At 33.2% G+C, this 25,245-nt stretch overlaps 1 protein-coding gene across 1 annotated transcript in view; it reads right to left on the minus strand.

Annotated features, from left to right (window-relative positions):
- Il1rapl1 (interleukin 1 receptor accessory protein-like 1) overlaps positions 1–25,245 on the minus strand; it is a 1,375,012-nt gene that overhangs the window by 285,463 nt on the left and 1,064,304 nt on the right. The window contains exon 6 of the mRNA NM_001160403.2: positions 20,297–20,371. Within this exon, the coding sequence (NP_001153875.1) occupies positions 20,297–20,371 (75 nt within the window). The remainder of the gene's footprint in view (positions 1–20,296; positions 20,372–25,245) is intronic.

A 25,245-nucleotide genomic window follows, 5' to 3' on the forward strand; every position in this document is an offset into this window, starting at 1 on the left:
TATTTATAATATATTAAAATTTAAACAAAAGGAACAGCTGTTTATAATATCTGATGTACGAGTTTTCTTGCAAGGAAGACATCCTAGATGGTGAATTTTACATAAGAATAGTATTGCCAAATCTTATATTACATTAATAAGTTTAGTCTCACACTAGGAAGTTAAAGATAAAATGATAAGAAAGTTGATAGTTAAATAAGAGTACTCAACAGTAATTCCTATACAATCAGCATGGTTGACTTAAACATTAAAAATAAAGAAAATAAGTTATTAGTATACTTCCATGTTGTGGGTATTAAAAAGGTGATAAGTAATAAGATTTATGAATAGGACTGCAATTATTCAGGAGGTAATTAAAAATGACTGTCATTCACTGTATTAGTTATTTTTCTGTGGCTATTATAAAATATTATGACCTAAGGCAAGTTAAGGAAGGAATAATTTATTTTAGCCCATTTTTCCAGAAGTTTAGTCCCTTAATGGTAGGGAAAGCATGGCAATAGGCAACAGAAGTAAATAGAAAAGCAAATAGAAAATGGAAAGTGAAATAGGAGTGAGTCAAGGCTATAAACTATCATAGCCCACTCCCTGGGCTACACTTCTTCCCCCTGGGATGCAGCATGTACTCAAACACTATTTTCAATACTCGAGCATAATGGGGGAACTTCTCATTAAATACACCATTCACACATTGTCCATAGCACATGAGAAATAGCAGACATAACAAGATACAGTTTAATTTACAATGCTGTCAGATTAGCAAATAGAGTGTTATAGTTGTTGCTTAAATTCCATGAAGACTTGACAGTTTAGTTTTCTTTTACCATTTTATAAAATGCTAGAAACCAGATTCCTAACATTAAAAACAGATTATTATGTACCCAAGGTAGACTTATCAGAAATAGAAAGATTTCTTTCTCTTCTGAAGATAAATGGACATAGAATTAAAGATAATTTGGCATGAATCCATAAATCTATAAGGAAAACAAGGCAGGAAAAACAAAACAGAATTGTATAAGTTATGTAGTCACATGTTTAAATAGTATTAATTATCAAATATTTTATTTTAGTGTAGAATAAACAAAAGATACATTTATAGCTTTATTTTCTAGAAGCAGCTTATGATCAGTAACTGTTGTCCTTGATTTCAATTGCTCTCTGATACATAATTTAGAAAGACAGCCCTAAGGGAACAACATAGTGAGTTTTAAAAGAAATATAAAATTGAGTTAATTACATTTAAATGGCTAGTATTTCTTGTGAGAAAATCTCTAAGATTTCCTTTTAAATTATCCCTTTAATAAATAGCATATTAAATTTTTATAATTGCTGAAGTAGTATTTTTACTATTATTAAAAAAGAATCCTTTGGCAGTTGGGGAGATGGCTCAGTGGATAGGAATGTTTGTTGTATAAGAAGAGGGCTATGAGTTAGGATTCCCAGCACAGTAAAATTTCAGACATGAATGCATGCAGTTGCAATCACAGTTTTGGGTTGGGACAAGACAGAAAGATTGCTAGAGCTTGCTGTCCATCTAGTCTAGTGGAAGAACAATAGTTTCACTGAAAGGCCATAGGTCAAAGTATTAAGGTGGAGACCAGTACAAGACAAAGGATAATGATGACCTTTTCTGATTTCTGCATATCATAAACACACACACACACACAAACACAATCTATGTCAAGTTAGTGACTTTATGTTATTTACTACTTTCCCTATTTATTCAAATACTTAAACTGATTCATGAACCCTAAATGTCTTGAAATTATGTATATTAATAAAAGGATAACTTGCTTTACCCTTTTATGAAGATAGCCTATGTTACTCTTTATTTTCTAAGTACAATGAGCAACCAGGATTCAAAAATCCCAAGCTATGGACAAATACAATATCCTTTTGTTTCAAAACACATTTCATTATATGGCTACTTGATGACCAAAACAGCAGGCTGAAATGCACTTAAATGAGCTGGAAAACAGAAGTTCCTCAGACACTCGAGAATCAATATAGCATGGTAAGACAGACAATGAAGGAAGAAAACAAAACAAGACATCCTAAAATTTGCAAGCAAATCCCAAGTACTTCATATAAATATGTACATCTCCAAATAATCACCAAGTATATGTTTATTTTCAAAAAATAAGTACAAAAATTTTTAACTCAGTTAATTTTACTAGTTTTTTTAATGTAATATCAATTGTTCAAAATATTTGTTTATATTAATTGTAGTTTGAAAAGAAAACTTAACAGAAAATAAAAGGCATAGTCCCTTGTTGTAGATTAGTATGATAAGATGTATTTATGAATGAGTTTGTTTATATGTAAACTCATCTGTGAAAATATCCAGGACAATTTTAATGAAATTGTAATGTTATGTTTTCAAATAAATAAAATAAATTAAAACATTTGGATGTTTGAAAGATTGTGAAATGAAATGATATGGCTATATTCTAGCAAGACTCTTAAGGGGTTTTGTACTTGGGGCATACTAGTAAGTTTGAAACAATCTAGTAACCTTGGGTGAATAAAAACAAGATAATCTCAAAAACAGTGCAAACTATGGTAGTTTGAATAAGAATGACCTCTATGGGCTCATATATTTAACTACTTGTTCCCTTTGTGAAAATTACAATGCATTCCTTTGTTGGAGGATATGCATATCTATGAATGGGCTTTGAGATTTCAAAAGTCCATGCCATTCCCAACTCTCCCCCCCACCCCCGTGTGTGTGTCTGCCTTATGCTTGTGGAACAGAATGTAAGCTCCCAGCTACTGCTGTAGTGCTATGCCTGCCTGCCTGCCTGCCTGCTGTCATGCTCCCTCCCATGATTGTCATAGAATCACAAACCCCTAAAGTAAAAACTTCTTTTATAAAAGTTGCTTTGGTTATGGTGTCTCTTCATGGAAATAGAAAAGTGCATAAGACATAACCCAAACTTCACCAATAACTACTGAAGGTAATACATCTGTTGGTTATTCAGGGAAGAATATAACACATACCTTTATTTAAAGAAGAAAATAAAAACACTCAAAAATTAGTATGCTCTATCTTGCTTAATTGTTTCAATAATATTTGAGAAAGAAAAAGAAAACAGTTTCTCTTTAACACAAATTAATATCTGATTTTCTGAATTACCTCTTTAAAGGTATCATTAAAACACACCACAACACACACACACACACACACACACACACACACACACACACACACACACATAACCCAATTAGTAAGGCAGTTACTTAACACAGTAAAGAAACAAGAAGAAAAACAATCAGCAAGCAGACAACCAATTGGAAAGGTCATTTTAACTGGAAAAGGGGATAACATTTGAGGTGTAAAAAAAGAAAATAATAAAAAAAAACGAAGTAAGATTTGGAAAGGGCTATAGTGGGTCAATAAGCTTTCAGAAACAATTAGAAGCATGCATCCTACTATGTCAAAAATAGAAAGATATTCAAGATGATGGAGAAAAATCAAAGGCATTTGCTTTGATTATGGCTGACTGGGAAGAAGGCAACAATGATAAGAAAACTATCATAAAAGGAGAGCAGCATTTGTGAGAAATAAGTTAATTTTAACCAGGTTACAAGGTTGTAGAGTCTCTCACAACTGAAACATGAGCATAGCTTCTTTGATGTTTTACGTGTGTGTGTGTGTGTGTGTGTGTGTGTGGTATGTTTTAATGATACCTTTAAAGAGGCAATTCAGAAAATCAGATATTAATTTGTGTTAAAGAGAAATTGTTTACTTTTTCTTTCTCAAATATTATTGAAACAATTAAGCAAGATAGAGCATACTAATATATACATATATATGCATGTATATATAATTATTCATTTATATATATGTACATGTATATTTATAAATGAATAATTTGGTTTCCTAATTTTTTATAAAAGTATTCCTTTTCAACAATTAAATTGGTTTCACTTTTGGTTTAGTTGGCTTTAAAACTGCCCCATACCCAAGCCAACCTAACTTTCCCCATCTTGGACATGTTCTAATAGTGACCTTACGCAGTTCTTTCTCTTTCATCCCTGACAAGTGTTTTGTGTCAAACTTCTTTGCCATCATAGTGAAAATGTCTCATCCTTCTGGAATTGCAAATCCCAAATCAGCTCTTCTTCCTATAAGTTAAATTGGTCATATGGATTCATTATAGCAATAAAATGTTACTAATACACCAAGTTTTCTGCCATGTCTGTAATTCTAGTGCTCCAGAGATGCAACAAGGGTCCATGAAGAAAGTTGGCTAGTGAAACCACCTAAATCAGTGAGCTCCAGGTTCAGAGAGACAACCTGACTTAGGAAATAAAGTGGACAGAGATCTAGCAAGACGAAACACCAACCTGTTCTTGGTGTATACACAATACACTAATAGACAGACAAACAGACACGCACACTGACATGTATACTTGTGCTCAAATATTTGAACATGCACTTGTTCATCATATACATACATGTATGAAAATATATGTATGTGTGTGTTTGTGTGTGTAAATTTTCTGTTCATAGATGTTAAGAATACCCAAAATATCAGAGATCATTGATTTCCAACCTCCTTTCAAGATCTAGTAAAATAAAAATTGGGAGTTGGCAAAGAGATATGGAGAACAAGGAAACTAGGTGCTTCCCTTCTTCTCAACACTCTATAGTAACTTATGATATGTTTGAAGACAAAGTGGCCTTTTCGCCACTAACAAGCATGCCAATGACAAGCTCATCATTCAGTTAGGGGTGTTACCACTGCCATTAGCTTGTGCTTCCATACCACAATACCAAGGATCCCTTTATTTGGAGAAAAATAACGTTAATTTACAATAATTAAAATAAATTCATGTGCTGATTCAAAAGTTGACTACCACATAGAATATAAAATTGTATTCTGTACTCAAGGACTAACTTGATTGTTATTTGAAGGAAATTTGTAAATTATAGTCTAATCTAAGAAGTTATTCTTACAGAGCATAATGATGGCAGTTCCATTTTAATTTCAATATTATATTACTGTGCTATGAATACAAATATTTTGAATCTATGGTTATTGACATTTAGTCCATAAATATGAGTCATTCGTTTTACATTTTGCATTTCTGATAATAAATCCTAGGGCTTAACACATGTCAATAAATCACTCTCCTACTGAGCTGCATTCTCTGGTCCTGCTTCCGTCCTCCTTTTTACAATTGGTGGATGTCTCCTGATACAATGGAGCCTTGAATCTAGTAAATGTCACAAGCATTGCAAATTACTCTCTTAGGTTAATGCAGCATGCATTCGCATAACAAAGCACTTCTATTTCTATGTAAAGCTTATCAGTTCTTCACTGTGTAGGTATATTTACAAGCCATGGATAAGGCGTACTCTAAATGTCATGAAATATCATGGGTCCAGTTAACATGAATTTTGATGAAATTGTTACAGGTTTTCTAAATGGATAATTTACTAATTTCTACAAGAGTTTTTAAGTTTAGATGCTCAAACAATCATTAGCTGGCTTTAAATTACTTATCTATATATAGTCAGATAATTATATTCGGAAAGAAAATGTGCACCCTAAATTAACGAAGGCCATCTTTGTGTGTAGGGAATTAATAGTCACAGTAAATTGACAAGTCAATTATTAGTTTTATTTTGTCTATTCTAATCAGGGAAATGAGAGCACTTGCTTTGTGCTTGCTGTTTAAGAAGAGATTATAACTAGCTGCCTTTTAAGGAGTAAAAACTCTGATGAGCTAACTGACTCTTCTATCAGGTTTTCTCACATTAACTTTTGCAGCTCAAAAGACATTCTGTTCATGAACATTCTAAGTACTTCCATTTTCCTAAGTGTCTTGAAAAGAAATTTCATGCCTCAAGATCAGTGTAAGAAGAAAAGTGTCTGTTAAAATGTACTTGAGAGATCAGACGTTCAAAAAATTGGAATAAGAAACTAGTAGGCAATGATGAACAGAAGTAGACTCAAGAGACATGTAACTGAATAGCAGGGGCAGGAGAGTGAGAAATAACTGAGAAACTGTTTATCTAAATTCTCATGTCCCTTTATCATTTTTTTCTTCAAAACCTAGTCACCAAAGTGGAGTACTAGGAGGTAGAGCCATTGGAATGTTATAAAGTCACAAGGGTCCTACATTTGCAAATAGAATTAATTTCCTTATAATCAAGGTCCCAGAGTGCTGCAGTTAGTTTATAACACGTGAGGACACAGGCAGAAGACTATACCACTTGGTGAAACAGGCTGCCATCACCATGCCTGAAATCTACTGGTGCCTTGATTTTAGGCTTTCTAATACTCATAATCATGAAAAAGGCATTTCTATTGTTTATGAATTACCCTATATAAGGTACCTGCATTAGCAACTCAAACTGGTTAAGATAGAAATGTTTTAAGGTCAAGTTGGTGTTCAACTTAATAATATCTAGATATGTTATTTGATGAGCAACAGAATTAGTTAACAATGGATGAAAAGTCAAAATGATTGAAACAACTTTTTTTTTTTTTACTATTATACTTCAGCCTAGATTTCAGAGGATGGCTCACAATTGGCACTCAACACCCAAAGTAAGAAGAAAACAAGGGATACTCTGGAGCACACAAATTTTTGGACACAGTTTGTAAAAGCAGGCGTACAGACACTGCAGGTTGATTGAAAAACAAAATTATACAACACATAAAATGCTTTACAAATGTAAGATTCTTCAGAGTCAATGAGAAATTAGGGTCACTAATCAAGAAAAGCTGTATCCACAGATTCTGATTAAAGGATTCATTTAAATGATAGGTGACATTCAATCAAGGATGAAACTATAAGGAAAAAAGTCATGGTTTCTTCTTAAAGAATAAGGAGTACAGAATCAACTGAGATGATAATACAAATTACAGTGAGGATGTATCTACCCATTTATATCTTGACTTATTTACTTTTTAGACTCTTAGGACTTAAACCTAGAACCTTTCTCACACTAAACCACAAGCTCAGCCTTTTTATTTTGAGGATTTGTCTGCCTGTCTCTCTGATATCTATGCCTGAGAAACATATGAATGCCCAGTTCATGTATCATTCAATGAGGTCTAATACACAAAAATAAAATAAAATCCCACACTTATCGCTTACTCTTTTTACTATTGTACACTACAGAATAATGAAATAAAGCACAATAAAACTGCTAGTATTTGTTTTATTGCAATGAATGATTGAAGATTCTCCTTCATGGATGAGGGAGATGGATAGAGAAAAAAAAATCGAGGAGTCTAGCTAGAGAAGCCTAGCAATAAATCAAGTCCAGATTGAACAGAGGAGGAAAGATCAGCTGGATATTGAAGGTCACAATAGAGCAGTAGGTTGACTTTGGAGATATAAATAGGGGTTAACAGAACAGTTGCATTTCACAGTTCAGCTAGGAAACTGGTCAAGGGTTGAAAGTTAACTGGCACCTTGAGTTTGGGGGCAGAGCTCTAAAGTTTAGCCCAGTAGACATTACAGTTTTAGTGCCCTAAATGATAAATTGTTTGGCTGGGCCAATTTGCTACTTTGTTACTACGTGTCTACCTTGTGCAAGACCTGGTTAAAACTTAATAGATAAAGAAATAAGGAGACATAAGACAGACAGAGAGACAGACAGACAGATAAGCAAAACCCAGTGACACAGTATTGTAATCCTTGCTACCCTAGTCAGGCAGAAGAATCATAGGGTTAAAGGCAACCTGAGATACAAGGTGAATTCCAATTTATCCTGAGTAATTTAGTGAGCCTTGGGTTCTAGGACAGCCAGGAAGAGAGAGTGGGGGGTGAGAAACGGAGAGACAGAGAGACAGACAGAGACAGAGAGACAGATACAAAAAGAGAGTGTTGCATTGAGTGTCTACTAGGGCTTGGTGATTGTGTTTAATTCTTCCTAGTGACAATGTAATTAGGAGAAAAGGCATCACAGAGGTGATATTGAGGTGTGTGTTAAATGTATGTACACAAGAATAAGGAAGGCATACCAATGTGATCTAGATTACAGACAGTATATGAAAATTTATAGATTGGTGAAGATCATGGTAAGGTTAGGAATGGTTGATCAATAATGTGAGTGTAACAGGGCTGTGAATGAAGCTATGAAGATAAAAATATGGTCAGATTATGGAAGGTATAATTTTTATCTTCTAGATAGCAGATCAGCACACAATATTCATAGTAGAGGTTTTGGTATTACTGCAAATTATAAAGGAGATCTTCTTATTAAATCAAACTGCAAATCTCGCAAATTAACTCTTGCATTTTTGCTAAAAACCTCACAGCTTACTATAAATGGTTTTTAATTTCTGTTGACTCAACCCTCCATACTGATTCCCACAGTAGGAATGATGATCATCTCAAGTTCACAAAAACCACTACATGTAGGCTGTAATTAACAAAGGAAAGTTGGCTACTATCTTGGTACACCATTACAAGTAAATGAGGTAATGCCATTTCTCAAGTAAAGGGATTCAGGAGCAAAGATATCCAGGGTGAAATTTTGTAGAGGAAAAGTTGGTAAAAGGCAGGTCTGGTGGTGCAATTCTGTTATCCTAAACAGTTGGTAGGCTGAGGCAGGAAAACTACAAGTTCAACACCTGCCTGGGTTACAGACAAAGTTCAAAGACACACTCGATAAGTTAATAAGATTGTGTATCTTACAGATAATTGGTTTAATTCTGGATATGTACTGTTACACTTAAATGTAAAACTGTCTCCTGGAAAGGTTAACAGCTGCATCTACTTTTCTTAACAAGGATGTGACAACATAATCATAACATCGCCTCTGTGCTGCCAGATTCCCAAAGAAGATTTGACCACTCGCTTCTGCCACCATAGTCCCTATATCATCTGATGGAATCTTTTTCTCTTCATGATTATCTTCATTTCTTCCCCAAGCTCTTTGGTTCTGAGAAGATAGATCTTATTACACTAGTTTGTACATATATAATGTGAATAGATTTGTACTGTGCTCCAATCTGTGGCAGGATAGTAGATTAATATTTTATGATTGTCTTCATGAGTATTATTAATAGTTTACATTTTTTTAAAAGATAGAACCACCGAGAAGCTGTATTTTCTTATATAAACACTGTTTTTTTCCAATTATTGGATCAGACACTCAGTCTACTTGACTGAAACTAACAATATGTATGTATTATTTGGCTTATATCCTACTAAAGTGAATTTTAAGTCTCTTATATAGAACATATATGTATATATATATATTCTATCACATTACAAATTATTTATATTTATATTATATACATACATGGTATATACAAATGTATATAATTTGTAAAATTTTATAAAAAACACACATATAAATTATACACATTTATCCTACATAAGGAACTTAAATTTTGTAATATGAATTCATATATATATATATATATATATATACATATATGTGGATATATATATATTTATTTATAATCCCTAAGTCATTTAGATCCCCATCCTTCATCGCTGTGTTATATCTGACCTCATCTTATTCACTTATACAAAATTGACACTGATTCATGCTCTGCTACTTTCATATTACAGAAAATATACTTTCCTCCAAAATTATAGTTAACAACTGAGAATGTGTTTAATTTACAACTGACATTGAGTTTACAGTTAAAAATGTCATACTACATTGGACAGAGTAATCTGAGGAGTGTAGGTATGGATCTGAGATACATGGACCAAAATGGAAGGGGAGGGGAGCAATTGGGGAGATATCTGTGAATAAACTTTATGCTTTGGAAGCATGAGTTTAATTCCCAGAATATACATTTAAAAACGAGCATGGCAGTATTTTGTAATTTTAGTTCTGGGAGGCAGAGTCAAGGCAGAGATCTGGGGCTCAGAGATCAGCCAGCCTTTCCTACTTGGTTAATGCCCAGCTTGTGATACATCCTGTTTCAAAGAAATGGTAGCTGGGATAGTGATAATAACAGCTGAAGTTGTGCTCTGGCTTCCACCCTTACACATTTATGTGCATGCATATGTATATACAAAAGGAAGGAATACCAGAATTTGTTGGTGGAGAAAACAAAAGGTTTATAGTTTGGGAAAGAAAACACACTCAGAATGCTTCAAATGCCTAACTAGTTCTGCAGAAAGGAAAGAAGACAACATTATAGACCTGTTTTTATTTTCCTTATGGCCTGCAACCCTCACACTTTTTAAATTATTTGTCACTTATGACCATGACACTGACTATAAACTATCAGAACCTATCACACTTCAAATTTAAATCATCCAGTGGAGCTGAGTAAAATCTTCCTGTTACCTCTTCCCTTAGATACACCAAGTTGCAAAACTGAAGTTTACATAAACAAGTGCCTTTAGGAGATCTACATAAATACAATGAGAGATCACAGCACGTACATTCAGTATAACGAAGTGAAAAACAGTCCATTGAAGAATGTAGGAAGGTATGACTTATTCCTATCACCTCTAGTTCATCTCGAAGCCGCCAACCAACTTTGAACTCCAGTGTGGGAAAAATGAAGGTAAATAAGTCCTGAGCATTTGTATCTGAAATCTAATACCAAGCCTATCTCAGGAAACCCTAGTACTGGACAAAAGGAAAGAAAAAGAGAAGGGAAAGGAAATAAGAGAAAGGGAGTGCAGTAAAAGAGAAGGGAAGGGAAGTTGGGATGGGTAGGGATAGAGGAGAATGGAAAAGAGAAGAAAAAAGGCAAAGGCATAGCTAACTATTGAAACTGAGCCAATAAAGAAATTTCAAAATTAACCTTTTCCCTAAAAGAGATATTTTTAGGCATAAACTTTTGATTCTTCTCTCTCTTGGTTATTGATAATTTGACTTATTCCTTTATTTCATTTTATATACTAAAGAGCAACTTAAACAAAGAAAACTCTGTTCCATTTTTCCTAAAATCAACAGTAGCAAGAATCGCTTTTGTTTGAACATGTCTTTCAAACTTAATCATTAATATTCTCGATGACACAACTTCACCTCAAATTGAAATGTCAATGATACTTCTAATCAAACTATTATTTATTTGATTTTTCAATATATAAGGCTATTACTTCAATTCTATAGGTAAAATTCTTAAGAAATTCCTTTGGATTGAAAAATATTCTTAGTAAAGACAGTCTTTGTCATTACAAAGAGCCATACATAAAATAATATTTTCATATATATATATCTTTAATAATACAATTTGTTGTGGATAAATTTGAAGATAGTATTGATACTACTTATAAACAAGGTTTGGCTAATAATTAGAGTACCAAGGAATAATACAATTTTAGTTCAAATAATTTTGTTCAAAATAATAAATTTTCCAGGAAGCATTTCAGGAAATCAATTAATTAAAAAACCATAAATTTGCCAAAATAATGCCATTCTCATCTGGGAATGCATGTTCATTGGGGCATTTTATTTTCTTTTAGAAAGCAAAAATAAAACACTTTCTGAATTTCTCCTATGCTATTTCACAAAACAGTTTTTTACTGAATATTGATAGCAATAATGACAGTATTGCCTAGGACTGCAAGTACGCTGCTTTTGGTGCTGGCTTGATGTGCTCAGTTCTATTTTTCCATCTTTTCCTGAAGAACAATACACATCATCTCCTTGGCCAGGCAGTGGTGACTCCTTTGATCCCAGAACTTGGGAAGGAGACACATGTAGATTTCTGACTTCAACTTGGTCTGCAGAGTGAGTTCCAGGACAATCAGGACTAAACAAAGAAACCATGTCTCAAAAAGCCAAATACACACACACACACACACACACACACACACACACACACACACACACGCACACCATTTATATATACATATATGCTCACTTATATATACATATATGCTATATATTATAAATGTATGTATTTAATACATACATTTATAATATAATACATATAAATACATATAAATGTATGTATTTAAAGAATATGTATATATGTTATTTATTTTACACACACACACACACACACACACACATACACACTTCCCCTTAGTATCTTCCTATTTAAAGAGCTGCTAACTTTCTGTAAATATAACTTATAGCAGGGAAGTCCAAGGAAGGCCTTCTGCTTCTGTTAAACTAGAAACTCATTTGTCTATGAGTTTAAGGAGGTAATTTGACAGAAGAGGATGGGGAAGAGGATGAGTCCTTTAGAGTCTTAAACAACTTCACAGCTTTCTCTTCTTCCCAACTGGAGGTGGAGTTACATTCTGATTTATTTAAAAACAGGTGAATTTCGAAAATCAAAACTCTACTAACCTTTAATTTTTTTGCTATTCAACTTCTTTTTAAAAATAACATTTTGAGACAATGTTTCTATTTCCTTCCTTCCTTCCTTCCTTCCTTCCTTCCTTCCTTCCTTCCTTCCTTCCTTCCTTCCTTCCTCCTTCCTTTTATTTATCTTGTTTTTATGTGCATTGGTATTTTGCCTGCATGTATGTGTGTGTGAAAGCATTAAATCCTCTGGAATGGGAGTTACAAACAGTTGTGAGCTGTCATGTTAGTGCTGGGAATTGTACCTGATCCTCTGGGAGAGAAGTCAGTGCTCTTAACCTCTGAGTATCACGTCAGCCCCTCAGTTTCTTATTATACATCGTAAACTGCTGTAGGGTTTAGATTTTAATACCTTATGGTTACTCAACATATAAAACCATGTGGTGTGTTTAGGAGCATATGTTTAAAAATATTCGTGATAGTTATTTTTTGTTCATGTAGCTATAAGTTAAATCATAATACCTAAAGGTTTATCTTTAAAATAAAAGTTAAAATGAGGTAATTGCTACAGGGGTATAAAGAAAAGAGACAAATAAATTTGTAAAAAGTAAAAATATAATTTTTCTTTTAATAATGACTAATACATTGGATGAATATGTACAACTGCTATTATATGCATATATAGAAATATCTCAATGAAACCCTTACTTTGGACAGCTAATAACAATATATGCTAATAAAAAGTAATCCGAACTTTCACCTGGTTAAGACTATGGATGATAAACTGCATTATGGACAGTCTTTCTGTTGGTTTGCATTTCAATAAAATGGAAGCAAACAATCAAGCAGGATGGCTTTAAAACATATAACCCATGAAAACAGTGCATTTTAACCTCATTAAACATGAGATGTTGTCATTGTTTAAGTAGTATACTCTACAATATTACTGTTCAATTAATTAGATTAGAAGAAAATACCATTGATTATGAAACTAATGAATCAAATTACTCTCTATTAGGAGGAAGAAAGTTTCCATATTTTTCTACTGACAGACTAAAGGGAATTATTGGTGATGATGGGTGGATGGTCCTTTGCCCAGGACAATGGCACTTGCAGTTTTGAATTGATGAACCCCATCTTATGATAGTGTAAAAATCTGCATTACCACAGAGAGAAGTAATGAGCATGCTTATTCAATTACAAAACGGTTCTCATATAAAACCATTCACCATAGAGTATCTTTAAATAGCATATTTTCCTTGTGAATATAAATCTTTCAGTGATCATTAGCTGCTTAAAAGAGACTGGAGGACAGAGACTCTTAAAACTGACATGTTAAGCCACTACTAATTAGAAATCAATCAAAAATGAAGGGAGCACTTCTTTGAAATGATGATGGTTCAATTTAACCACAGATCAGTAGGAGCATACTTAGTTGGTAGAGTGAGTTTTGACTGGAATGCTAAGTGTCTTAACATTATACCGTAAAATACTGGCATCTTATTTTTGTAATGACATTCATGCACAAGTTATTTTTTCTTGGAGAGTCTGCATATAATTTAGGAGTTCTCAATTTTTTAACCAAACTTCAAGAGGAAATCTATGGATGAACATCTTTCACTATATTCAAAATCTAAATGCTGTGAGACTTTTTATAGTCTCCCTTTTAATGGACATCAGTCACATGGGGCATGCTCTTGTTCTGAAACCTCTTTCAACATTCTACACTATAATATCCTTTGATGGGTTTATTTCTCATAAATTGGCATTTATTTTGCAAATTCAGGAGCAGTTCTTGCTAATGTAGGATATTTACTATCTCTTTTGTTCTAGTAAACTTCAATAATTAGGAGTGATCTAGAAAGTTTCCTGGTAGTGGTGCTCACAGGAAAACTGCTTTTTTTTTTCTTTTTTCTTTTTCTTTTTTCAATCAAATGAATGTAGCTAGTACAAAGCCATCCAGGAGAAGCTTGACCGGGAGAATGGTTTGATGCTTTGTTTTGTAAAATTAGTCTCTGTGTTTCTAGTCTTATGAAAGACACTAGAATTTCATTCTTTTAGAATCATAATTTTAAACATACTTTATTTTCTTTTGGTTGCTCATATATAAACATTTTGTGGCACAGTGTCCAATAAACTTTTTTTAAAGCATGACCAGGGAACATGTTATTGTTTTATAATTATGTACCTACTATATATATATATATATATATACATATATATATATACATATAATGATTAAGAAATATAAAATCAAAGTTAAATATATAGGCATATTTAAATATAAAGATTTATATCCATGTGTTTTGTTAAGGGAAGTTAGAACCTAATTTTCCAAAATAGTATCCATCCTACAATGTAGCTCATGTACGTTGCCATAATATTGCATTCTTGAAAGTAGATAATCATGAACAAACGCTAGTGTTCAAAGAACACATCAAAACTATCTCTTGCATGAAAATATTTCTACTCTTAAAAGTCAACACTTATTGATGGCTTAATACACACCTGGAGCTGGACTAATCTTTCTTACATTATCTGAATACATTCCCACAATGATTTTAAAGACATACTATTAAGTATCTATATTTTTAAATTCTTATTTATTTATTGAAAAATTCACACATGTATACAATGTACCTTGATCATATCCACCTCTCACTCACTCCACAAACTCCTCCCAGGATGTTCCCCAGCTCACTATAGGCAGTGACGCCAGTGAGGTGATAGTCCTAAGGGCTATCAGTGAAGCAGGTTGAGCAAGCCATGAAGAGCAAGCTATGTGAAACAAGCCAGTAAGCATCAATTCCTGCCTCTAGGTTCCTAACCTGAATTTCGGTTGTGATTTCTCTAGGTGGTGGAGTGTGTCCTGAGACTTAGGAGAATAAATTAACCTTTGACTTCCCACGATGCTTTAGGTCATAGTGTCTTATCATAGCAGTAGAAACCCTAACTAAGACTAAGAAGTGGACTAAATCATCAGGCATTGCTGTTGCAGACCCACTCATGTTGTTTTGGGGTAATGGTGGTGGCGTTTGGACTTTGGTCGTTGAGTTATTCTGTGGGAACTTGGAAGATAAGGCTGTTGAGAGCAATGCAGATGATGGAAGCTTGGCTTGTGAAGTTTTCAGTGGAAGTAAAGACTATGAAAGCCATTAGATACTTTGAATTAATCTGTGGTTCTAGTCAGTTGAAGCTACGATTAAGAAAAAACCAAAGCCACTAAAGTGAAACTGTTCCTCTTATGTCTAAGAAACTTTATTTGAGAAAGTACAGTTATACTAATGCTTATGTCTATCTTAAGTAGGTAAAACAGATTGTAACTTTTGGAGAATTTGGATGTTATTGTTTTTCCTGTATAGAAAGAAAGGCAAAGACCTAGTCAGTGTTCCTATCTGTGGGAAGGAAAGTCATACTGGTGTCACTTCATACTCTAGTAATATGGTATTTAAAGACAAACAGACAAACACCCCAACTAAGCCATTTTCAGATATGTGCACCAAATGCAATGCCTAAGTTACTGTTTATTCTGAGGTATTAATATTAAATTTACTAACCTATGAAATGAAAGAAAATTTGTCCAGTTAATTACAGTAAAGTAGTAACCATTAAAAAATGGATGCTTTGTTTCAAGAGAATAACAGCTTTTCATTACAGGCCTAAGAAATCTATAAAATCAATCAATTTTTCACTCCATAAGATAATTTTCTATAGTGTTATATTTCAATTAAAACTAAGATATGTACTGTAATAAATATATTCAATATGCCACATATTTAATAACATTTTATAATGTATAAATCATAGCAGCAAAGCATATTTCAACAATTAATTATATCAACAACCCAGTAAATTGACATATGAATCCCATGACAAGAAATTTTTCCTATAAAATTATTCACTGGGATCTGTTACAGATATTTTAGCCACTTTCCTTGAATTTCCCTAAAATTTAAAGTTTTGCACAGTATAATACAAACAAAGAAAATAGTATCATTTTGTAGTAGTGTGAAAACTTAATGTGTGTGTATCCATTTACCAAGAGTTTTACATAAATCTAAAGCTTTTTGTATCAATTGCTTTCCTTTAGGTATCAACATCTGGAAAATCCTTGTTATATACTCAAAAGCAGAAACATTTGCTTTTAAACACAGTTAATGTATAAGAATAAGTTATTAAAGATCAATTAGAGCACAACTGGGAAGGCTCTTTAGCTCAAGCTCTTCATCACACTTTATTGTAGGTGGAGGCCTTCTAAACTAGTCAAATACGAGTTATAAATAAAATGTGGCACACTATGTCAAAGCTAAGTTGGGTTTCTCTTCACTGACTCTCTGGTAACAATAGCATATGCTATATTTTACTCTGGGAGCTTCAGAGAATGGGTTATTGGCCATATAGGCAGGACAGATCACTGAGTAACAGAGTTCAAACTCAGCAAGTCAAGTGTACCTATTGATCCCACGGACTGCAACAGCCTGAGTTGGGTTTACTTCCTGGATTGACCTTCTCAGTTCTACAGTGTGTCCACTAGGCCTTTTGCCCCTCCCCCTGAAAAGAAAATCTCTGGCCATATGTTTACTGTTGTCTATACAGATGCCAATTGAAATAGAAATTCCAGGCTGGCATCACATATTTATTGCAATTCAATTAAAACCTATCCTTTTGCATATTTTATATGAATTTACATTATACATTATATTTTTGCTAGTACTTTGGGTTTTAGTGCCATTTGTTTCCTGCAGTGAAACAGTTTAAATGATCAATACGAGAAATATCTTATTTGAGAAGATGAAGAAATTAGAGCAGGACACAGAGGACCTCGGAAAGGAAAGGTGGGCATGAGAAGTGAATGTGGAGATGAGAGGAAAACCTATGAATGAAATAGCTAGATGCCATCTTATTATTATTAGTGTGTGTGTCCATGTTGGGGGGGTGCAAATGTCACTTTGTGTCAAGGATGTCAAGTATCCTGTTTTATCACTCTTCAAGTTGTTCCACTGAGACAGATTCTCTTCCTGAACCTGAGCTGAGCTGTCCTCTAGTAAGGGCCAGTGACACCCTTCTGTTTCTATCTCCTACCCATTGCACAGATGTTACCACACCTTCTATTTCTGTGGGTGCTGAGGATTTCAACCCAGATGCTTATGATTGCTGAACAGGTGCTGTTCCACACAGAGCTACATCCCTAGCCCATCTTTTTTATTAAGTTTACTGTTACTTGTCAGGAAAACCTCAATATTTATAGGTACCAGAGCTGATTGGATATATATTGGTTTCACCTAGAATATTAAAATTAGATGATCAAACATGTAGCCACACAACTTTGTATAGTTCCAGATGTGTTTTCTAATAGCACAGTCAAGAGTTTTGTTATTAGCTTTTTAAAAATTGACCTGAAAAAAGGCCATATTTCAATTTACAGTTTGAGACTAAACCCTGAACTCATGGCTAATCATACTCTCTGGGAGATATGTGAACTTCTTTTGAGAGAGAGAGAGAGAGAGAGAGAGAGATTGATATTCATCACTAATACAGTTTACTTAGCTCCTAAAAGCACTCAGTGATGCTTCGCTGAGTTCTTAGGATCTGAATACCATATATTCAGACTGTAGGAATTGATAGGTTTTTCTAATTGAAGAATGGTCAAAATTAAAATATTTACACAAATGGTAAGTCAAAGTAGAAATTTTTTTTCTTAGGTGTCAAGGATCCTTTATTAATACTTCTCAATTTCACTCTTTTTTTTTCTTTCTTTCAGACAGAGGTTTACTAAGTAGCCAAAAATGATATAGGCAGTACTAGGTAACCCAACCACACTCCCTATACTTCCACCTTCAGATTGCTAATATTTGAGACATTTGATGCCACCCATATCCCTTTTGGATGTTATTCAACCATTAGCAGTACTAGGAAGAGAGTTCTTTCAAATAAACTTAAAGAACCAAGGATTCTCTATTTTTCTCCATTTAATGAATGTTTTATGAGCTGAAAACAGGCATCAGAAAATACTTCAAAACATTGAATAAAATAATCAAAATTCCAGATTGAGGTCTTTAGTTCAATTGGTGGTTAAAGAAACCTCATGTTTCTTTAATTAGTGTCTATAAAGGAGTTAGTACTTTGTTAAAGGTATTTTCATGTTTCCTCAAATGAATGCATAGAAAACCATTCCACATTGCATAAGACCTTTCCATCTCACTTTGATGTGCTTAGCTAGTTTTTGTGAGTTCATTTAAGAAAAAGCAATATTAAAAAACTGCTTAACAAATTATTCCATTTGTGAAAGGTAAGAGGTAAAGACCAATTTGATTCATTCCAAATTATGGATAATGAAAAGAAGAAACTCAAAATACAAGCATCAACCATATTTTTTTCAATGATTCTGTCTAGCAAATACACACAATTTGAGACTTAAGATTTTATTTCGCTATATTTACTACAACTAACTGCTACTATCAGCCCTTTCTTCTTGTTCTAAGAATTTTATTTAACTCCTAAGAAACACTCATTTCTAGATGTGATAGTAAAACTTTAAGCATGATCACTCATGAGAATTTCATATTTTAAGGTGTGTTTCTAAAATAGCAATAAATTATAATAAACTAAATACACAATGACTTGTACAAACTGTTATATACAAATTTCATTTATTTGTTTGCTTTATTTATGACATTATGCTAATGCTATCTACAGTGTTCCATCTCAAAATAATCATGTCTTGTATGTGTACATAACATTAGTTCAGAAGGCTCAGAGTTGCTATCAAAGGAACATATTGACTTCCTTACCCTATATATGTTTGCCCTTTAAGCTACTAAGCATAATCATTTCTAGCATTAGAAATTCCATAGTTCCCAAACCATCATCATCTCTTTGTGTAGCATAAAGTGTGCTTGTTACAAGTAAAGGGCCTGACATTCTGAATCTTTGTGTAGAAAACGGATTCACGCTTTTTTCTAAATTCAGACTTAAGAATTAATAGCTACGTGGAAAATAGATTCTTTTTAGTTTTTAAAACTATGTGCATTTTCATATTTAAATGATTAATGTAGGAAGTTCCTGATCAGAATGAATGCATATTGAAGTATGTGTTTCAACATATTTTACTTAATCACTAAAAGCAAATACATTTTAAAGAACTTTGTTTTATGCCTGTCATCTACCTATCTCTCTATCATCACAGAATATTTGAAGTAAATTTAAAATGTAAAAAATATAATATATTTTATATATTTTGATTAAGAGATTTGATATAACTATATGTACCCAAATTAGACAAAAATATCATGCTTACTCCAATATAAACATAATAAAATTCCAATGAGTATAGAATTTAATATTTATTGCAAATATATTGTGTTCATGATCTCATGTTCATATCTATCAGTTTATCAGAGATGACTTGCTCACATCTTGATAATATATTATGAAAAATGTAATCAGCATAATATTATTTTCAGTTTGGTATATTCACTACATACATCAAACTACTATTATGAACTAATTTCTTTTTGATTCAAGTTTTTTCAAGTTTTGCCCAATTCCTAAGAAATACATGTTTGCAGAACTTATTGCAAGGTGTATATAAGCATGACCACTCATGAGAATTCAGCGGTATATTTCTAAAATATCAATAAGCAGAACTAAGAATAAAACCTTAGGTCTTGTAATGCTAAGCAAACACTCTATCACAGAGGTACATCTCTTACTTAGATTAAATTTTAACTTTTTTATCTTATAATACTGACATTTATTTTGATGAACTATCACCTTTTTCCCAATTTCCAAAATTGTATTTTAATGTATTAGGGAGTATTATATGTCAAACAATTCCATACATACTATTTTAAAATCAATTCAAACATTACAGTTTGAGGGCATAATATGCTATAAAAATATCATTAAAATCTTAAGAAGCTTATCTCCTTACCAACAATTGTTGAATATTAGATGCATCGTTTGGTTCCAAAGAAGGTATTGCAGGGAACAATGTTTACAGTTTACAGTATAGCATGCCTATCATTTAGGATTATTTAGCTATTGAAATCTACTGGAGAAAGGCGTATTAAGTAGAATTGAGAAATGACTCACCTAGTTGAGTCTCCTGAACTGTCAGTTTACTTTCCATGGGATACAAAAGCTTAGGTGGCTTATCAGTTAGAGGAGCTGAAAAACAACAACAACAATAAAAAGACTTACAGTTATGATGCATGTATGAAAAAAAGAACACAGTTAATTTTCCCAAACATTTTTCAAAATAATGAATTTCATCTTCTATGCAGTAACTTCAAGCAAATTGAAGGATATTATATTTTACAAGATACATAATACATCCAGATTGATACTCACATGACACTGTGAGTTACAGTCAGTCCATTAGAACTTATGACCACAGTTCCTAAATTTGTACTTTTCTTTTTGTTTGGAAGGAGTGTTTTATCATTTGTACTTTGTAAAAGATAAATGGAATATATGTAAATTGTACTATCTTTTTGGCATTGAATGATATAATTCTTGTTATACCATTTCTATTTTTCATATGCTAATTACTTTGCTTCAAATTCCATAACTTAGTAATGATCATATAAATGTATGTTCTCTACATGAGGAAGCGATGTGGCATTAAATTTGTGTAAGTGTAAAAATGCACTCCCATACAAAGCAAATATTTTTAAGTCATATTTTCTTCTTAGACTAAACCCTTTACTATTATTAGCTGTTGCATTTTGTGGCATTTGTTGCTAATTTACATGTTATACTCTCTTTGAATTTAAGTTTATGCATATTTTCTTTCTGTTCTCTTGTCAATTTCATTCATCAGCCAATAAAGCACTTTGCTGTGAAAGTGCTACAGAGAAATGTTTCCTACTGGACACTTCACCTCTAGCTAAAGTAGATTCTCTGGACCTTAGGCACATACTCAGTTCTTTATGAAACCTTTCTCCCTACCTTCTGACCGAATTGTCCAGGTCCCTTGAAACCTGTCCCTACAACTTCTACTCTGTAACAAGTACAGAAATGATCAATTAAGGGTTGCTGAACTAAATGTTTTTGCTTCAAGGACTTTATTTCTTCTTAGCCAGGAACACATGCCAGCTTGGTTGTTAACTGGAAGGCTGATCTAGATAGAACAGCTAGGACTTGTCTACATGTACTTATTACAAGATGATTTAAGAATTCAGGCTGCTGTGGCAGCTTGCCTCCATGTCTCTTTAACAGAAAACAGTTACTGCAAACAAATGTTACATACCAACTCAGAAAACAGAGATGTTTTCAGCGTATTTATTTGGGAAAATAACTTCATACATGATTTTTATTCTTAGTCTTCATAACTAATTGAGCACAGTATTTATTCATCCTTATTACTATATTGGTTTTGGAAATAAAGAAAACATGGATAATAGAATGAATGAAATCACTTTAAAAATCCCCAAAGATGTGATATTTCTGTGGTAAATTTTAAATACTTTTATTTCCTGCCTAAAATTACCTTACCATATTATTCTTGCCACCAAAATAATCAGTTTATTCACTTAGTGTTGGCAAAATATGTCAATGAACTATTGTCATTTCTTAGACTCTTCTATCGAATATTTACAGTGAACTTAAAAGAAAAAACAACTATGTAATATATATGGTCCAGAAAATGAAATATGGTAGCTATTCTATTAGATTTGAATGAGGGAACTTATTAAGTAACAGTAAGCCAAAGTAAGAGAATAAAAGAGTTAGGTAGATAAACATAAAGATATAGAAAATAGGGTGCTGGAGAAATGATTACTCTTCTTTCAGCGAACCCAAACTTTAAGTGGTTTATAATAACCTGTACTCTAGTTCCAAGTAATCTGAGGCCTCCAGCCTCCTTGGACATCCGTACTCATGTACAGAATGTCTCACATAATTAAAACCAATAAAATATGTATCTATATGATAGATAGAATATATGGTAGCTAGAAACATCATCATCTTGGGTATTCAAAACATCCTATAGAACTAAGTGATGAAGCCCCATTAATATGCTAGCTCGAGTTCCCAACACAGAAGATTCCTTTCAGGTGAGACTTTCAACTAAAAGAACAAATAACTGCAAAAAGTTCTCTATCAAAATTTCATGTAAGAAAACCCTTTTAAGGCAGCTAGCTGGTGTTCCCAATAGAACCCTGGGCAGAGCAGAATGCTCCCTCATATGAGGTTTCTAAATAAGAGAAGACAGATAAAGATGACATTATCTATTTGGTGTTCACAAAATCCAACTGGACGCAGCTAAGAAGCTGAGACACGATGAAGTTCCCAATAGAACTTTCTCTGCGTGCCTCAGTTCCCCATGGCAGATCACCCATGGCCTAACCTCTGTGTGTTCTTTCCCATTGCAGGTACTTTTATATGATGAAATAATATAGTAACATCTGTTGAAATTTGTTTACCTTCTAGGTATTCACAAGGACACAATTACTTTACTTGTGGGTCTGTTTTGCACTCTCTGTTGCTAGGTTGGGGGTGAGGAGATAGGAGGAGCCTAGACAAGGGTCATGGAGGACACAATGAGACAAACATGCTTGGGATCGATGTGGTAGGGAAGCTACCCTGCTTTCAGAGACAGATTTTCAGTGATCTTTAGCACCATATGATGATTTACCCAAATAAGTATATTCTGTATAAATATTAAAATAGTTGGTTTGTTCAGCAAGTTCATATTAAAATAGTTGGTTTGTTCAGTAAGTTCACTCTATTAAAAGGTCTCATGACTGTAGTTAGCAGTAGATAATTTGACAGTTTGAAAAGCAATGAAGAAAAATGTTCCTTGTACAAACACATCCCACACTAGTCTGCAGTAAGACGGGGAGATCCGAAGAGAAAGAAAATAATATTCACATGTATAACATGTGCTCAGAAATAGAAAGCTGTTTTGTGGTTCTCTCCCTTAGCCTACCTGCCTCTTGGACATAATGTTACAATCTTGACTTTTGTATTTTGGGGAGTGACAAAGTCCAACTTGACAGAACCCTTTCAACCATAGCTCAGAACAAAAAGATACCAGAGCCAGAGTATTCTGTTTATTAAGTATTTATACTGTTAAAGTATGTCTAACTCCATTGATTTACATAGGGGTCATCTTACTACACAGAGCAGGAGTTTTGTATTGTGATTTCATGTGATCACCATCACACATAGGTTAGTTTTATTTATCAGTAATTTACTCTTGGTTTTTGCTATAATGCTTTAGTTACATTAATTTTAAAGAGTAATATATTTGGCTATGGAACTTTCTTTCCTCACGTTCTGCACCTTCTTCCCTTTCTCTAAATGGTTACCTTTTAGTTTCTGGCAATGTTGTCCAGTTCTTTCTGCTTGTTTGTTTGATATAATACATATGACTTTCCCCTGTAGCTGGATACTCTCACCTAATATATTTCCAGATCCATGTAGTTTCTTGAAAGTGACATTATTTCATGTTTTTTTTAAATCCGTTGTGCTTCTATCATATTTTCTTTAAACACTTTTCTATTAATGAGCAGCAAGTTTGGTTTTATATTGTGCATATTGTGAATAATAATGCCATAATAAAAACAAGTGTATGTCACACCCGATGTAGCTGGAGAAAATGGCAGCTGTATTTTCAGTTCTTTAAGCAACCTCCAAATTGTTATTTTATAATGTCTACACTACTAATTTATGCCCTTATCAACAGAGTATAAAGGTTTGTCTTATCAACAGTCTGGTGAATATATGTTTTTTGTTTTAATCATAGCCAGCCTGTCATTCCAAGGTTTTGACTTGAAATACATGTGTGTGTGTGTGTGTGTGTGTGTGTGTGTGTGTGTGTGTGTGTGTGTGTGTGTGTGATTAGTAACTTGTCAAACACTGTCATTGTTTGGAATTTTACAGAATTCACTGTAAGTCACATTGATCTGCAGTTTAGTAATAAAACATCTTGGGACTAATTCAACTCCTGTGTTCTGAAGTCCAAGAATCTGATATGCAAAGAGGCCCAATGCTTTGACAATGAAAATAAAACAATCTCAAAGTAGAATTTCAGCAGATCCTTTCCACTCAACACTTTTTTTATGTGCCCTTTGAAAAGTCTGTCAGGCAGTCTCCCCTCAAGGTGTGTGCAATCTGCTAAACAGTGAAAACTTGCAATTAAATCATCACAACACAGAGCAGCGAGCTGTTGCAGTGCAATCTAAATCTAAAATTGTCACATGTTGGTGTTATGACGGATATCAGTTTGAAACATTTCTCTTCTGATTTATTTTTCTTTGGTAAAAGTGAATCAAAGTTTCCAGATAGCACAACAGTTAAGCAGCTGATCTGACCCAAGAGCAAAAAGCCTGTGAGCAGGAGGTAATCACTAAGGTTAGGATGAATCTCAATTTCCCAGTATTTTGAGTCTTACAAAATTCATTTTTGCAAATGAAGAATGTTCACTCACTGGCATGTTATTTGAATGTTTTTTGGCACATTATGATGCTTAATGCATATCAGCGTAGTTGAAATGAATTGACAAATGACAGAAGTTGCAAAACGGCAGGAGTTCTAATGGCCAGCAAAAATAAACTCCTAGAGAAGCATTTATTCTCTGTATTTGCAAAGCTAGAATTTGATCTAGCTCTGAAACAATTACTCACAAGGAAAAACAGCAGCCATTTTTTTACTGTCAAGAAAATAACACATCTGGGGGATACTTTTTCTTACATATATAAAAACACATAAAACTCACTCAGGAACAGGAAAACAAGACCAAATCCAACAGTAGTGATATGAAACACAATGTGATTTTAAATCATAATCATGTTTTATCTATCCAAAGCACAATTATAATAGAACTGTTTCTTTCATGAGCTTTGCATTATATAGAACTTTGTATCCTCCAACAAAATTATTTTCAGGCATTCATTTTATTCTTTAGAATATTGTATCAAGTACATTAAAGCTAATATAGCCATTAAAATGATAATAGACCTCTTGCACTAATGTGTCTCAGTTAACAAAATGGTTTGTGAAAATGTAGAATTTAAAGTAATTCCATTTGCTTGTTG

Source organism: Mus musculus, chromosome X (genome assembly GCF_000001635.26).
Source record: "Mus musculus strain C57BL/6J chromosome X, GRCm38.p6 C57BL/6J".
In the NCBI taxonomy this organism is placed as follows: Eukaryota; Metazoa; Chordata; class Mammalia; order Rodentia; family Muridae; genus Mus; species Mus musculus.